Source organism: Typopeltis vanoorti, chromosome 9, assembly GCF_054136105.1.
Source record: "Typopeltis vanoorti isolate ZY-2024b chromosome 9, IOZ_Tvanoo_1.0, whole genome shotgun sequence".
NCBI classification, from domain to species: Eukaryota; Metazoa; Arthropoda; class Arachnida; order Uropygi; family Thelyphonidae; genus Typopeltis; species Typopeltis vanoorti.
Window position 1 is genome coordinate 41,753,872 of NC_143557.1, and position 17,799 is coordinate 41,771,670.

Here is a 17,799-nt window from a genome sequence, read left to right on the forward strand (position 1 = left end):
CACACACACACACACACACACACACACACACACACACACACACACACACACACACACACACACACATCACAACTGAAAGACAAATTGCCAATGAGCATGGTGTTGGTTTGGATATTGTTAATGCGATTTTAAAGAGGTTTAGAAGTTAGGTACATTTTCTCTTGACAGAAAAGGAAAATGTGTTAAAAAAAGGAAAACTGCATACATTTACTCAAAATCATTTACTAATTAGGAAAAGCAAAACGAATCCAAGATTGTGTGCTATAGATTTAAATAGAGAGTTGGCAGTTAGTGGGATTAATGTTTCTGGCATGACAATCCGTCGTGGAGGCAGGGAGGATTGTCCACAGACCACAAAAAGAAATATCTGTTGACGAAGGCTATGCAGAAAAAGAGGTTCTAGTGGGCAAAAATGTACAAAGGTCGGACTGTTGGGAAGTGGAAGAAGGTCCTATTCTCAGATGGAAACCATTTCTTTGTCCAAGGAAAGCGAGTACCCTATGTTTGCTAATCAGCGGCTGAGAAGACTTCTCTTGACCCCACCCACCTTCAACAAACTCCTAAACACCCAGCTAAAATGATGTTTTCTTGAGTTATTTTACACGTGATAGTCCAGAATTCGCTTTTGCCTGTTAACAGTATGATGAAAAGTGACCAGTACATAAAAATATCGGAGACAAGAGTGGTCCCACAGATCCAGAAAGACAAAGAACTCATCTTCCAACAAGATCTCGCTCAAATGCCACACTTCAAGAAAAGTGAAAGAGTTCCTCAACAATCACAACATCCAATTGCTTCAGTGGCCGGATAACTCTCCTGACATTAACCCAACAGAAAATTTGTGGGCCATAGTGAGAGAGAGACTTGGAAAATTAAATTGTGATATAAAAATAACTTAATACAGTCCATTATAAAAGTATGGTTTCGAGATGCGTAAATTAGAAAATGTGTTCTACGTACGTTGGCAGAGTCCATGCCTAAGCAAATTAATAAACTTATTAGGAACAAAGGAGAACATATAAATTATTAGGTAAAATTTGAGTTCAATTTTTATACTTATTTTCTTGCGAAATGAAACTATTTCTTATATATGGTATATATAAGAAATAGAAAAGAAATATATAATGATACAACATATCTCAAACTTTGTGGACAGTATCGGATATATCGTACAGTATGTTTTAAAATTTCATGTATAATAGCATCAAAAATAAGCTTATAAATACATATAATTTGACCAAACAAAACAAATGTTGAAATTACTGAAGAGTTAAAGCAAAGAATTGTTGCACTGCACAAGTGCAACAGTTTTTTCGTTTTGAAGCAAAAATCAATTAACAAGCGCCTCTGTAGCGTAATTGGAAAAACGACGGTACGTTGTGCCCTTCGTTTGGAAAATGCTGAAGTTTAGAGAATTTTCTAAAGTTCGAGAAGAATTTTTACGTTTTTTTTTTTTTTTTTTTTTTTTTTTTCAATTGAAGGCGGGTTAGCCTATTCCCTGAAGGTAGCAAGGTGTTTTCTCTCCGAAACTAGAGTTTTTAATCCCGCATACAGGCAAATCAACCTTGAGAACACACGCAATTTGCAGACAAAAACATTAGTGGTTGGTGGTGTTGGGCGGTAGATGACGTTGTGTGTAGATTATGATGACAGTAGTGGTTCTGTGTCGTTGGCAGATTAAATGGTGGAGACGGAGAGTTGTAGATCAGTTTCCTCCCTAGATGAGTTCTTGGAGGGTGTCACATAACAATAATCTCTACAGAGAAATATATGCAAACAATAAATCACCAGAAAAAAGAAGAAACACTGGAATTTTGGAAGTAAATCTGTTATAATCCTCTTAAACATAATAAAACGCCTCAGGGTTTAAGGAAATAAAATCAGAAATGAGCGAAATATAAATGGAAGATGTCATTATTGCTAAAGAAATGGTCACTGCACAAAATTCCTTCTAAAGGTCTCTTGTTCTGGACAAACATGGTTCATCCGCCTAGAATTGAGCGAGCATTAATGGATGGGCTGAGAAGAATGGTATTAGTTAATACTGGACTTGATCAACCTGGAGCATTAGCTGTAGATACAGAGGATGACTTGCTCTTCTCGGCTGATTTAGGAACTAAGAGAATTGAACGAGCTAACATCACTGGCAAAGATAGGAAAATTCTTCTTTCTGATCATTTGCTACAACCAATATCATTAACTGTCCATGGCAGACATGTCTATTGGATTGATCGTGATCAACAGGTAATAGAACGAATAGATAAAACAACAGGTAAAAACCGATATCAAGTGCAGAGTCGAGTATCTCACCTGACAGATGTAACTGCTATCAGTTATTTAAGTCTGCTCCACATGTCGAACCATTCATGTACAATAAATAATGGTGGCTGTTCACATTTGTGTCTTATTGGAGAAAATGACAAAAAACAATGCTCATGTCCAATGGAATTAATATTATCGAACAATGAAAAAACTTGTATTAGTCCTCCAACCTGTCCTCCTGATCAATTTAGATGTCACAGTGGTGGACCTTGCATTCCTGAAAAGTGGCGTTGTGATGGTATTACGGAATGTGAAGATATGTCAGATGAAATGAACTGTCCAGAATGTAAACCCCATCAGTTTAGGTGTAGTAATGGTGATTGTATTGATCATGAACTTGTATGTGATGGAAAACCACATTGTCAAGATCACAGTGATGAAAATTGTTGCCATAAAGACCATTTTTTGGTCACTGCACAAGTTATACAGCTTAAAAAAAAGCGGAGAACACCTGACAAAGGCTAATTATATAGATTTTACTTAAAGCATATAACTAGTTGCATAGCTGCATGGCACAATAATTTAATGATTTGTTTGCAATCAGGCTCAATCGAAGATTGGATGATAGCTGGGTGTATATTTCTCTTCAAGAAAGATGAAGACAAGGGCGCAAATCAGAGGAGTAATTATTGACCAATAACTCGTATGCCAATTACGTTTACTTCAATCATAGGGAATTCCATGTACCATTGCTTACAAATAACTAACAAAAAAGAACAAAAAGACAATTTAAGGGGGAAAAAAGCTAGTGGAATAAAAGACCAGCTCATTATTGATAAAATTATCTCAAAAATTCAAAAAAAAAAAAAAACAAGGAACTTAAGCATGATATTGATAGACTAACTACAACCAGGCGTTTGACTCTCTCCCATATTCTTAGATTTTAGATATCATTTGACATATCCGGAATTCCGAAACATATGTTTGTTTTTCACTTCAGTAATCAATAAAACAATTCTGAGAACGTAACCAATATACAGAGTGGCCCATAAATTTTTAAATATTTCAATAATTCATAAAAATCGAAAAAATTGGTATATTAGAGTGCCGTTTGCACGACAGTGAATCACAAGGTTTTTTTTTTTTTTTTGGCATGGAAATAAATTTAGTTCAACTTTTCAGCAATAGAGAGTTTTGTACCATATGCCTCATTTGTGAGATACACGAAAATGAAAGTCCTATAGAATGCAGGGTATACCGCAAGTAGCTGGTAATAGTTGTGTAAGAATTCCAAGTCATTAGTGCAAATAGAAATGTTTTGTGAAAAAGAAAGGTTTGTTGCTACGATGCTGACATTGGTGGATAACGCATTGTTAGTGAAGTTGTTTTATGTTAGAGGGGAATCGTCAGCGGAAGCTTTACGAAAGTTTAGAACGCAAAAAAAGAATGAAGAAAGGTCGAGGTCCTATCACTCCTGCTGGACTACAGCCTCTAATACAACGTTTTGAGGAAACTGGAAGTTTGTCAGATCGCCCTCGCACCAGCAGACCAGTGTTATCCAAAACCTGTAGTAGCGCTGTGGTATCACAAATGAACGCCCTGGCGGCGGAATCAACGAGCGGCGTAAGCAGTGCATGAAACTGAAAGAATCATGGGCATAGCGAAAAACGTCCTTATTCTCTTCCTTCATGGTGTGTTGAACTTGTATCCATACAAACTGCAATCTCTTCACCCGCAATTACCAAGTGATACATCAAGTGTGAGGAATTCCAATGTTGACCTTGACAAAAGTTGCCGAAGATTCACAACGACTGGACAACATTTCTTGAACAGAAGAAGTGCATTTTCCATTGCATGGGACAGTTAATACGCATAAGCATAACTGTCAAATTTTGGCGCAGGACCGTCCACACGCCTACACACCCAAGAGCAGTTGCATTCACTAAAACTCACTGTTTGGTACGGCTTCACTGCATCCATCATTATGGGTCCCTTTTTCTTTGAAGAGTCATGTGCAACAAGGGGCTGGAAGAAGTGTTCAGTAAATGCACAACGCCACTGAACTATTACCCAACTGCTACGCAAAAACGTGGTAGCATGCTTGGGGGGAAAAATGTTCTTCACACAATCAAGTTTATGCAGGACGGAGAACCACCTCATCTCTCATCCCATGAAGAAGCTTCTTATCAGCACATTTGGTCAAGAAACGACTCATCAGCAGGGGCGAATTCTCCATGCTTGCTATGCTTGCTGCGCAAGCTCATTAATTGAGAAAGAAGCAATATTTATTTGTTAATAAATGCATGCATTTATAAGCATCCCATTTAGGCTTTTATTTTTGTGGACAGAAGACGTCTGAAACACGGTTCTTAAGCTTGCGTGGCAATAATTGAGCTTTGCGTTGTGTATCGAAGGCCGATGCTTGCTTGTCTAGTCAAAGCCACCTTGTCTTTCTCGGTTGTAGCAGCTTCCAGGTCCTCGAGGCAGTACTGTGATTTCATGCGCGCGCATAGCCATTTCACGTCGTCTCACTCTGTTGCTTAAACACAGGAAATACGCAGTCAACGTAGCTCTAGCCAGTGAGCTTCAGCCAGCCTTTACAAGTGTGCGTGTTGCTTGGGAAAATTAAGTTACAACCAACTTTTTATGACGATGTTATTGACCAGTTCATAAAGAAGAACCATAGGATAGAATTTGTATTCAAGTAGCTAAATTGAAAAAGATAGAATATCATTTGTAAAATAAATGTTGTATTTGTATTAAATGTACATACATTTCTAAATATATAGTTTTAAATGGTCAGTAATTCATTATTCCGCTAATCAGACTTCAATCACAGCTCTCACCCCCTGAATGATAACAAGAGCAAGCGTGAATTTCAAGACCAGCATTCGACCCTGCTCATCAGCCGTAATTGCAACTCCACATGGACCCCCCCCCCCTTAGTTCTCGGACTTGAAACCAGTAGAATTTTGGTTGTGAAGATATTTAAAGTCTAGAGTGAACATGAACAGCTCATCTTAGTGGATTTAAAAGATGCCATTCGCCGCGAAGTTGCTTGCATCCCCCTAGATATGCTCTACGCTTCTGTAAATGGAGTTCTCACCAGCTTGCAGCGTGTAATTGCTTGTGCCAGCAGACATGTTGAACAATTACTCTAGTGATATGTAACAGGTTTCCTGTATATGAATAAATAAGTTTCAATGCCATTCTGACTGTGATCACTATCGGTGAAATTTTGAGATAAAATTTTTTCCCTGCCAAAAAAAAAATCCCCGCCTTGCGATTCACTTTCGTGCAAACCGCATTCTAATATACCAATTTTTTCGATTTTTGTGAATTATTGAAATATTTACAAATTTATGGAACACCCTGTATATCAATATTAGTTTGATATTTTTGTCCATTATTTTGAAGAAAACACAACTTAAATATTAAATTTTTAAAAATAACATTAATATTTTTGCTGTGTATGAACGACTGAAATTTTATGGAAAATAGGCACACATGCACGCACGCACGCGCACGCACGCACGCACGCACGCACACACACACACACACACACACACAGAAAACGCCTCGTTACTGAAACGGTTCTTATATTTAGTCAAGCTATCAAAAGTGACAAATATGGAGTTTTTTCTATTAGACGAGGACATAATCACCCTAGTAACCTATAAAATGCATAAAAACAATTCAAAAACGAACACTGTAAATACCATTCGAAGCTAGTGATACTTTCCACTAAAAAATTAAATAGAAGCAGCAGATGAATACATGAAAACAGTCAAAAATATTCCGAGAACAAGACAATGAATTGAACACAATTCGAGCAATAAATTCTTAGGCTAAACCAATTATCCGATACACAGCTGGCATAGTTGATTGGATAAAACAATAGATGAGCAAACTGGATCATAAAACTCGAATATTAATGATTATGCGTCATGCATCACATCCACGAAGTGATGTTGACGGACTGTATTTACCAAGAAGCATATGTGGATGGAGTTTGCTGAAGGTGAGACAAACTGTTGAAGAAGAAGAAATTGGTTTAAAAAATTGCATCCGCAATAGCACGGAGAAAATGCTGTGAGCTTTCACAAGAAGCATGTATTTTAAAAGCAACAGGAAATAAATCCAATTTGAAGAAAGAATAACAAAATTATCGATTTGAACCCTGAAAAAAATTAACATTTCGTGACGAATATTTGCGAAACACCGAAGATTGAATCGACAGGAACAAGACGTGGAAATGGCTACCGTATGGATATACTATGGAAGAAGCTGAAAGTTTTATTCTAGACGCTAAGAACTGGCATTACAAATTAATACAAATAAAGCAAAATTGAGAACATCAGTAATAATAAATGCAGGCTATGCAACCATAAAGAAGAAACTGTAGAATATCTGACTAGTGGCAGTAGAAAATTTGCTACAACTGATTACAAATATTACATGATCAAGGGGACAAGATAATTGATTGGTATATATGCGAAAACTTCGGTTTTCCTAATTCTGATAACTGATGGCACCATAAAACAGAGACCATATTTGAAAATGAATCTGCAAAAATTCTCTGGGATTTTAGAATGCAAATTCATCCGCCTTTGGACTACAATAGATGAGACTGAACAATTCTTGCACATCGACAAATGTGGATTAATAACATCGCAGTATCCAATGACAGCACAACAGCAAAGAACTTTAGAAAAAAAAGTACAAAATATCGATATTAGGCAATATATCGAAATTAGTTGGTTGTGGCTTCAACAGATCAAGATCATCACAGTTATTATTGGTGCACCTGGTAAGGTTGCCAAGAAACAAGAATTAAACATCGATTTAAACATATAAATCCGCTAAAGACTGAGGCAGCTAATTGCCACTCTATGCTATCACAAGAAGTTGGTACATTACAGGCTAACAGCGATTTTTTATAGATAGGAGGAGAGTACGGCAGATAACTGTCACCAGCTCTTAGTCCCCAACAGTAATACTATACATTACTGCCTGAGCATAGTTCAGTTCTGAGGTCTATTTTCTTGAGTTGGATTAAACACCAAAGTTTCGGAGATAAAACCCTACTTGTCATACCAGAACACACACACACACACACACACACACACACACACACACACACACACACACACACACACACACACACACACACACACACACACACACACACACACACACACACACACACACACACACACACACACACACACACACACACACACACACACACACACACACACACACACACACACACACACACCAACCAGCCACTGAATCAGAAACATTTATTTAATACCATTTGACATACATCCTCTGTCCAAAAAGAAACTGAACTTCTTGCACAACTAGAAGAAACTAGTGGCTCCACCTGTTATATCTTTCTTGTTGTCGAAAGAGGCAACCTTCATTAGTGTTGTTTCAACTGTTTATGATATTTGTTTCATTAGAAGCTGAGTTATAGTGCCAAGAGTGACAGTGCGTTTTGACGAACGGTCGGAAAATGAATTTCAAACAGAGCTGCGATTGACTTTTTGTTAACCTTGGTAAAAGTTTTACCGAAACGCATCAAATGTTTCAAAAAGCATACAGTGATGAATGCTTATCCCGTACTCAAGTTTACGAGTGGTTTATTTCAAAGTGGTCGTGAGAAGCTTGAGGACGACGAAAAGCAGGGCCGTCCAAAAACTGGACTGAGCGAAGTTAACATCCAAAAGTGCGTGATTTCATCAAAGAAAACCAGAAATCGTCCGTGAGAGTTGTAGATTACAGGCATTCACCAGACATTCCATTAACTGGCTCAGATTTGACAGAAGAAGACTTTGCTCCTGGATCTGTTTTTCTAACATGTCCCATACATTCTCAATGGAATTCTGATCCAGGCTTCATGGTGGCCAGGGAAGATGGTGGAAATCTCAGTCATGCTTGCGCGATGGCCGATAGAAGACACTAACAAGCAGGGATAGAGAGGTTATTGTTCCCCTATTTTAGGATTTAATAAGGCCACATCTGGACTACTGCGCACCGATCTGGACTCTAAGATTTCGTGATGATGAAGATGTTGTGGAAAGGATCCAGAGGCGAATGACAAAGATTGTGGGAGGTCTGTGGAATGCCCTATGAGAATAAAGTGATGGCCTGGTAGGCGTCAAAAATTAGCTGATAGACGAAAAACAGGAGAAATGATAGAAAAAAATCCTACAAAACCCCTTTAATAACTTTAAAGTTATTAAAGGGGTTTTGTAGGATTGACACATAATACTTTTTCAGTAGATGACAAGAAGGGAGAAAACAAGGGGTCACCAGTGAAAGTTGTATAAGAGTGTGGTTAGCAAGGGTGTCAAGACTAGGTTTTTTGCTTGGAGGGTGGTGAATGGGTTGTCAGAAGTGACTGTGGGTGCTTCATCAATGAATGAGCTTAAGGAGAAATATAACAGGCATTGTGTGAATGATGCCTGGCATGTGAATAATTTGTTCTCACACCATAGAGATTAATAATAATAATAATAATAATAATAATAATAATATTTTTTTTTTTTTTTTTTTTTTATAAACGATTTATTTGTTTTTGTTTTTACAATGAAAATGATAAGGTTTACTATCACACAGAGTATCTGCACACACACACAACGAAAAACATATAATCTTTTCTGTACAGTACGAAAATTCGATATACAAAATGCAGAGTACATTTTATAAATATGAATATACATTTTTTTAAACTAGCTAAATATGGATTGGCACCAATGTGCACACAATTTACGATACAATGCAGTAATGCAGCATACACACACAATTCAATAATAATAATAATAATTTTTTTTTTTTTTTTTTTTTTTACATTTTATTATGTCTCAGTATAAGTTACATACAATAATAATATTTACAGTATTTACAATAAGGATTATACAGAATTTTTTTTTTTTTTTTTTTATGTCTCAGATGAATTGCATACATAGTTGCTGTAGTAATTATATGTATATAATATTTATAACGCATTACATGTGTGTATAACAGATACTTGCAAGTTAGTAATTTTCTTCCTCGAAGCTTAGCAGAGCTTATCTGAGGAAGATAATAGATGACAGAGGGTGGTGGTTTCATGGTTGTGTTCCTATAGTGGTCACAAGCCAGGTATTGATTTTACTGTTTGTTGGTACGTGCTTGAAAGACTTCGACTGCTATTACAGTTTAACTTTTTTTTTTTTTTTTGTGAAAATAGGGTTAGATTTAGACATGGTGTGTTTGTTTCTTTGTGTTCTTGTTGTGGTAGTTTTTTGAGAGGGGGGGGGTTGTCTTAGGTTTGTGTGTGTGTATGTGTGGTGGGGGAGAGAGAAACAGGAATTGCTCTAATTTTCATTCTTGCTATAATATTTATATAGTGCCTGTTTCAGCTCTCTGTATGTTCCTAGGTTTCTGTTGTCGAACGGCAGTTTGTTTATCATGTGAGGTACGTAGAAGTTTCGGGTGGTTTTGCCGTGATGATTGTTGTACTTATATGTTATGTAGTTTGTTGACTGTGGTCTTGTTATTTGATATGTTGTTCTGGTTACTCTATATGTTGGGCTGTAGTAGTGTTTTAACATGACTGTGTAGTGGCGTAATTGTTTCACCTTAAATATTTTTTGTTTTGTCCATGCTTCCTGCATAAGAGTGGGTTGTTCCCAGAATATCAGTTTTATCATTTTATCTTGCAACCATTGTAGCCTGTTAAGTCTGAAGTCTGCGCAGAATGCGTATGATGTGATTGCATATCTTAAAATGTTTTCACATAATGCTTTATAGATTAGTATTTTTATGTTGGTTGGAACAATGTCTTTTAATCTGTATAGTTTGCTTGCTATTATCCTAAGCTTGGTATGTAGGTAGTTTGTATGGCTATTCCAACTTTGATCTGCATCAAAGTGAAGTCCAAGGTAGCGTGTTGTTTTCACCTGTGTGATGGTTGTGATTTTTGGTTCTGCACTTTGTGTATAGGAGGATGAATGTTTGATAGTGAGATATTTAGTTTCTATGGGCAGGGTTTGGGGGTTTTTGAATATCATTAGCTTTGTTTTTCCAGGGTTTATATATATGCCGTTTTCGGTTAACCAGTTAGTGATTTGATTGATGTCGTGTTGCATATTTTTGTAAGCGATTTTTGCAGTGTTGTGAATGGAAACTATGGCAGTGTCGTCTGCATACTGGAAGATTTTACTTTTTAGGGGGAGTTGGCTTATGTCGTGTGTGTATATGTTAAATAGAATGGGAGATAGGACAGCTCCTTGCGGTACTCCACAGGTTACATGTACCTCTTTGCTGTGTGCTGATCCTATACGTGTGATGTGCTTTCTGTTTTTCGTGTATGCTTTAAACCACTGGAGTAGACGACCTTCAATTCCGATATGGGTAAGTTTCGTTAACAAGGTTTTATGTGTTAGTGTGTCAAATGCTTTTGTTAGGTCAATGAATACCACTAATGTTATTCTGTTTTTATCCAATGCAGCGTTTATTAGATCTGTGAAATCTTCCAGGAGTGTTGCTGTTCCTTTATTTTTTTGAAAGCCATATTGTGTTTTGGGTATGATTTGAAATTTTTCGACGTATGTGGAGAGTTTCTGATGTACAATGCGCTCCATGATTTGGTTGATTACAGGCAGCGTGGCGATAGGTCTGTAATTACTTATTATGTTTCTTTTTCCCTGTTTGTGTATGGGTGTGATTAATGCAGTTTTCAGTGTTTCAGGTATGTGTCCCGTTTCGAAGATTTTATTTAACAGTTTTTGTATAACTGGAAGTAGGTCGGTTGAGTGTTTCTTGATGTCTTTTGGTCTGATTCCGTCTATCCCCGGTCCTTTGTTAGGATTAATTTGTTGAATTGCCAGTGATAGTTCTTCTTTTGTTACTGTGGGGAACAACATCGACTGGATTGCTCGTGGTCTTAGTGGAGAATGTTCGTATGTGTGAGGAAAGGTTGTTTCTTGTAGCTTTTGGACAGAGTTCACGAAGTGCTGATTAAAGTTGTTTGTCAACTGTTTGAGGGATTTGGGGTCGCAGGCAAAGCTGTGTTTTATTGTTTCTGAGGCAGTGGTTCTGTGTATATTGTCCAGCATTTCATTTATCAGGTGCCAGGTTTCCTTTATGTCGTTCTGTGCTGTTGTTAATTTGTTGCTGTAATAGTTTCTTTTTGCCGTTCGAATCTGGGTTGTTAGGAGATTCCGTTTTCTTTTGTATTCAGCTTTTAGAGCGATATTGTTCGGTGACTTCTTAAGTTGTTTCCATAGGGCATCTTTTCTTTGTATGTCTGTTAGTATGTTGTCTGTTATCCATGGATTTTGTTTCGTTTGGGGGCGTATTTTTATTTTTGTTAATGCTTTGTTGTATGTTTTGTTAAATGCAAGTTTAAGATTATTATATACAGCTTCAGCAGAGTCTAAAGATGCTATCTGCATCCAGTCTGTTTTTCTGATTTCATCGTTCACTATTGCTTCGTTTACAATGCTATGATACTGTTTTGTAGCCTCAGTGATTTTTATGGGTTCTGGTTCAGTGTGTAACTGCAATGCTGTGAAATAATGGTCTGCTAGTTTGCATGTTATGACGGCTGCTGTGTGGCTGTTTGGAGGGGCCCTTATATTTATATGATCAATGCAGGTTGAGGTTGTTGTGTTTCCGACTATCTCTTCTCGTGTATACGACTGTATGGATGGAGTTATGTTATATGCCGATAATAGGTCTAGGTATTGTTCTGTGTTGTTATTTATGTTCCTAATGTTTATATTAATGTCTCCTATTATTATCAAGTATTTTGAGGTGCCTACTTTCGTGGCTGAAAGCCATCTGGTTAGTTCTTCTAGGAATTTTGTGGTGCTTAAGTTGGGTGGTCTGTATATTGCGTTTAATATCAGGGAGTTTTCTTGTTTGATGTTTTTAATTTCGATGCATATGTTTTCTGCGTATTCTAATTTATAGTTTATTTCTGTTACTTCTAGTTTATGTTTGGTAAATATTATTATACCACCGCCTCGTTTTGTTTGTCTGCAGTGTTTGTGTTGTTGGAAGTGTGGCATTTGGTAGGAGGATGCCTCTTCGTTTGTCGTAGATACTTCAGTCAGTATTAAAATGTCTATTTCGTCTATATCTTCCTTCAGATAAGCTTGCAGGGTCAGCCAGTATTTTTGAATGCTTCTGATGTTGATGTGGAGAATAGATAGTCCTTTTTTGGGGATTGTCAGTTGATTCCATTCTGATATTGATTATAATAATTGATAATAATAATTTTCCCCCTTCTATTAACTAGGTACTTTGGCCAATTTGCCTGTTTTGAAGAATGAAACATCATACTACCTCTATATGCGCCCACCTAACTCACTTTAAGTTGAAAAAAACCCACAAAAACTCGTCTCGTACGCCAAGAATCCGACTTTTTTAATTGAAAGTTATATGTGCTGTCATTCTTCCAACTGTGTTATGTGGTACGGAGGGCTTAACCTTTTATATGTGAATTCCATCCATCAATGTCTGTTAGCCAAGAGTGCATTCTTATTATTAGCATGGGTGGATTAGCTAGAAACCATGCTCTAGGCCACAAACATGGAACTTCTTTTTGAAGCTATTTCAGGCATGCAATAAGCAGATTGGCGGTCTTACCATACAACGAAATTCATCCGCTATCTGAAGACATTTATAAATCACCCATGCTCATGATAGGATTCAAACCACTGCTAGGTAGTTTGAATCATATGGATATCTCCAAGGAGTCAGAAGACTCATCGCGGGAGACCCAACCTATCCACACAATATCTATCAAACCTCTTCTTGAACTCATCTACAGACGAAGCACTCTCAACTGAGTCAGGCAACGCATTCCATTCATTCACCACTTTCCAAGCGAAAAATCTAGTCCTCACACCCTTGTTAACCTCTTACTTAATTTCCAGAGATGAACTCTTGTTCTTCCACAACTATCCCACCGCTGAAATATTTCCCCTACATTAAACTTATAAAAACCTTTTAGTAATTTAAATGTTTCTATCATATCCCCCTCTTCTCCGCCTCTGAACTAACTTCTGTAATCCAAAAACTCTCGATCTATCAATGTAGGAGAGTTCTTTACACCATCAACTTGGTCACTCTCCTCTGAAACTTTTCTACCACTTCCTCATCACCAAGGAATCCAGGTGATCAGACCTGAGCACAGTAATCCAGATGTGGGTATATTAGCTCCTTATAAAGAGGAATAATAAATTCTTTATCTCTGCATGTTAGTATGTTCTTCAATAACCAAGTAATCCTATGAGCTATCTTGGACACCTTAGCAATATGTGCCCTCTGAACATCATCTCTCTATCCACTAACACCCCAAGTCCTTAGCTTCATCAATCCTTTAAAGTACCGTTCCATCAATGTGGTACTTTAAATTTTATCGTTTAATCCCAAAATGCATAACTTTACACTTTTTCACATTGAATCATTCCGCAAGCTCTCTCTATTAGCTTGGTTAATTACTGCGCTACCCAACTTTGCATCACATCATCAGCAGCAAACAACTGAATATCTCTCTCTTCAACTCATTTCCTATATCATGTATGTACAAATTAAACAATAATGGTCCAAGGTACAGAGCCTTGAGGCACACCACCGGTCACCTGTTTCATCCTGGACTCTGCTCCTCCATATACTAATTTTTGGTATCTGCCCATGAGCCTTTCTCTTATCCATATCACCAGTTCAATACCCATCCCCATTTGTTCTAATTTGCGTAACAGTATTCCATGGGATATCCTGTCTAAATCCTTAGCAAAATCATAGCGGTATCACTACATAGCCATTCTCTTGTATAATTCAGCTGTCATTCTATTATAAAAAAAAGTTAATAAATTACTAAGGCAGGACCGACCTTTAATAAAACCATGTTGGGCTCCATAGGATATCATATTCTTATCCACCCATTCTTGAATTCTGTCTTCAACCAACTTTTTCAATACTTTTACCACCGCTCCTTAGATGGTGGTTGGTCTGTAATTTGCTACCGCAGTCTTAGAGCTTCTTTTATGCAATGAACTATTTTACCTTCCTTCCACTCCCTAAGGACCATATCAGAGCTCAAACTTAACTAAAATAGCAAAGTAAATGGCGTTGACAATTCTTTTGTACATTCACATAATACCCAAGCTGATATTCCATGCAAACTCACTGCTGTAAGTTTGCAGGGAATATGTATTATGTATATTATGTATTATGTATATGGAATATGTATCCTAAGTACCTCTGAATCATTAACTTCAATTCTCATATCAGTTATTGGTATAGAAGACAAAAATATCCTCACTAGTGTGATAGACTTTTAAAAAGTGGTCACAGTAACTCTACTATTACATCTGATTCAATCACTTCGATACTACCAGCGCCCACTATGGTCATTCCAAAGTCATTCTTCCTTTTACTTGCCATGTAGCGGAAGAATTTTTTGGCATGTCCTTTGACCCGCTTGGCTAAGGTTTTCTCATAATCTGATTTAGCCTTTCTATGCTGAGATGGTGATTGGCAACCTTTCTAACCTGAGCGTTGTACTGTTCATGAGTGTACTGATCAGTGGCGCACTCAGGATTAAATCTTGACAGCCGAGCACTTAAGATTTAATCTTGGGGGAGGGGAGGCCGAGTTGAATAGACGATTTGAGAATGCACACTACACATTGCATATAACCTATGACTGAGCTGCAGCGATTGCCAATACATGATACCCGTGATCACCTCTCTCTGGTGGACCCGCGCTCGGTCTGCCCGAGCACAACTTCGTTCGCCTTGCGTTCACAGCTGCCGTGATTCCCAAGAGCTATAGGGTATTCCCACCTTACGTGACCGCTAATTCATAAGTAGTATAGAAATAGAAGACACGACAAAAAAAAAAAAAGAATTTTAATTAGTAAAAGATTTTTGGATAATTTTCTAGTGTTTTTTTTCTCCTTTTTCTTTTGGGGGAAGCCAGGGCCCCTTTCTCCCCCCCTGGGTGCGCCACTGGTACTGATAACCTTTCTCCTTGTAAATTCTCCATAACATTTTTTTTTTTTTCAGATGAAGCCTAATAATATTTTTACTCATTTATTTAACGCATACAAAATTCATGGTATATGGAGATTTTAAATGATCATCTTTTAATCTTCAGTAATGAAGACTTCAACTTGCAATAAAAGTTTTATCATTAGCACATACAACAAACAGTCGAAAGGTAATATTCAATATTAGAAAGGGGAAAAAAATACTATGAAGTAAATACCTGCAAATAATCACTGTACTGTGAGAAAGCCATTTGTAGAGTTTTCTCGAGTGTCTGAAAATCACATTCTCCGGCACATGACACATTATGGTATAATCTTTGCAACTTTTCTACAGCGTCAAAAAAATCACGCTGATTCACTTTTAATGCTTGCATTGGAAAAATGCAATGAGCATTTTTTCTAACAGTGGATAGCCCTAAAACTGAAATGCGATTCGATCCTTTTAATGATAGAGAAAGTGCAACTACTTTTTTAAATATTTCGCATACCTTTTGAATCGTACCTAATTCCATTGGCGTTGATGCATCTACTATTAAGTAATGAGCAGGTTGCATACTAAATACGTTTCTCCATTCTAGCTTTTCCATGACCAATATTCGAAAACTTACTTAATACTGGTGTTAACGAAGTATCACTTCTGTCTCTTGTTAATTTTAAAAAATTCACCTTCTTAAAATTTCACTGTTTTGTGAAGTAAATCTGGCATGACAGTCTTAAGCGGATCACTATTTCCTTAGAATAATGTACGAATATTACATGCGTTTAGAAAATTAAATAAAGTAACTCAGAAAATTTCAAAATTGAACTTCAGTTATGGCAACTATTATAGCAGACGATCAAAAGCAATTCTCACTACTACTACGAGTCGATAGATGTCAGTACAAGTACCTTAGCAACGCATGGTGGACCGTGTAAATGTTTGTGTGTAAATGTATGTTTGAAGTTGAAACTTGTATCTGGTTTATATATTTTTTATTTTTAGTTTATAAATAGCTTTCGACATGATAACAAGCAGAGTGAAAGATGGAGAATATACGAAGACAGTTTATAGCATGGTGAGTTGTTAAAAAAACATTTTCAGTTAATATTATTTTGAAAAACCTACAATTATTGAAAGAATGCAAGTAATTCGTCGTATTTCTCTGAGCTAACTGTAAGTGACCCATTATTGCTTATAATAAATTAATTTAGAATTTGCCGTATTATAAACTGTAAGTAATAGTACGTTATTAGTCGTCATTCTCTCCCCTCCTCCCCCCGTGTGTCTATGTATGCATTTGTAAACACTGAACTAAGGCATAAAACTGTTCGCCTGTTATCGTGGGGTGAAGAAATAATTAGCTTTTGAAACGAATTAACTGTCCCAAATAAACCACCTCGAAACACATTGATTTCAATTAAAAGAAAAACTATCGGTAATGAACACCCCTCCCCCCCACATCAAAGTATTGAAGTAATTACATACGAAACTTATATGAAGAAATACGTTAGTAATGACATCAGAGAAGATATACTGCAGTAATAACGAAAAGTATAGACGTGACAGTATGGAATTATTATTATTATGTGATGACACCTCCAGGGAGCCCAAAGACTCATTGAGGGGGAGTGTGCCAACAACATTGAACGATTGAACCCCTACCTATTCCAACTACTAACCGTTCTCAAACTTGCTTAACTTTTTGTGTGAGCAATTAGTAGCAGAGGCTCTACCAATTGACTAACCATTGCTGGCTGAATATTATAGTATTATCAAAACTGTAGTATTTAAAAGTTAGGATTACTATGGAAATGTTGGTTACAGAGCTTACTAAATAGAGGAAAAAGGTAAAAGTGTATGTATACTTGAATTAATTGTTCAAGTACATTGCAAGAGCATAGTGGTTGTTTAGGTGTACCTTTAAGTGTTTTGTTACACCACAGTAAAAAATAACTAGTGATTTAATAATAAGGTGAGATTCCTTTTAGCAACTCGTATAGGTAAATATGACTTTGCCATTGTTTCTACCTTGGTATCACCACCACTTCTGGGTCTGGCTTCCACTGACGAGACCTCAATAAAGGTCAAAACCAGTTGGAAGCTTGGGTGATGAATGGCAGCGATGTAGCCCATGAAGTTTTAACTGAGGCTTCGCTGTTGCTGTTATCCAGGTCCTGGGTTTGTGTGTGTGTGGGTGTGTGTGGGGTAATGAATGGCAGTGTTGTAGCCCATGAAGTTAACTGAGGCACGGCTGTTGCTGTTACCCCTCAGATGACATCTGAGCAAATGAGCGGCTCTGCTCTGTGGTGGGGTGAGCCTGCCACGGGGTAGAGCCAATGCTGAGAGTTCTTCTCAGTGGCAGGGTGAATCTGTTACTGAGGGGAACAATGCTGAGATTTTGGAGTTTGACCTGTACTTGAACATTCAATAAAGGTCGAAACCAGTCTGGGTAGTGGCCCTTCCCTTAATGCATATCATTATATACATTTCCACAAGGAGA

The 17,799-nt window shown here is 37.2% G+C and overlaps 1 protein-coding gene across 1 annotated transcript in view; it reads left to right on the forward strand.

The window, feature by feature from the left end:
- Window positions 1-16,239: 16,239 nt before the first annotated feature.
- Window positions 16,240-17,799, forward strand: part of Ttc30 (tetratricopeptide repeat domain 30) — a 232,626-nt gene continuing 231,066 nt past the window's right edge. Inside the window, exon 1 of the mRNA XM_090397606.1 lies at window positions 16,240-16,374. Coding sequence (XP_090253732.1) covers window positions 16,321-16,374 — 54 coding nt within the window. The 5' untranslated portion in view covers window positions 16,240-16,320. The remainder of the gene's footprint in view (window positions 16,375-17,799) is intronic.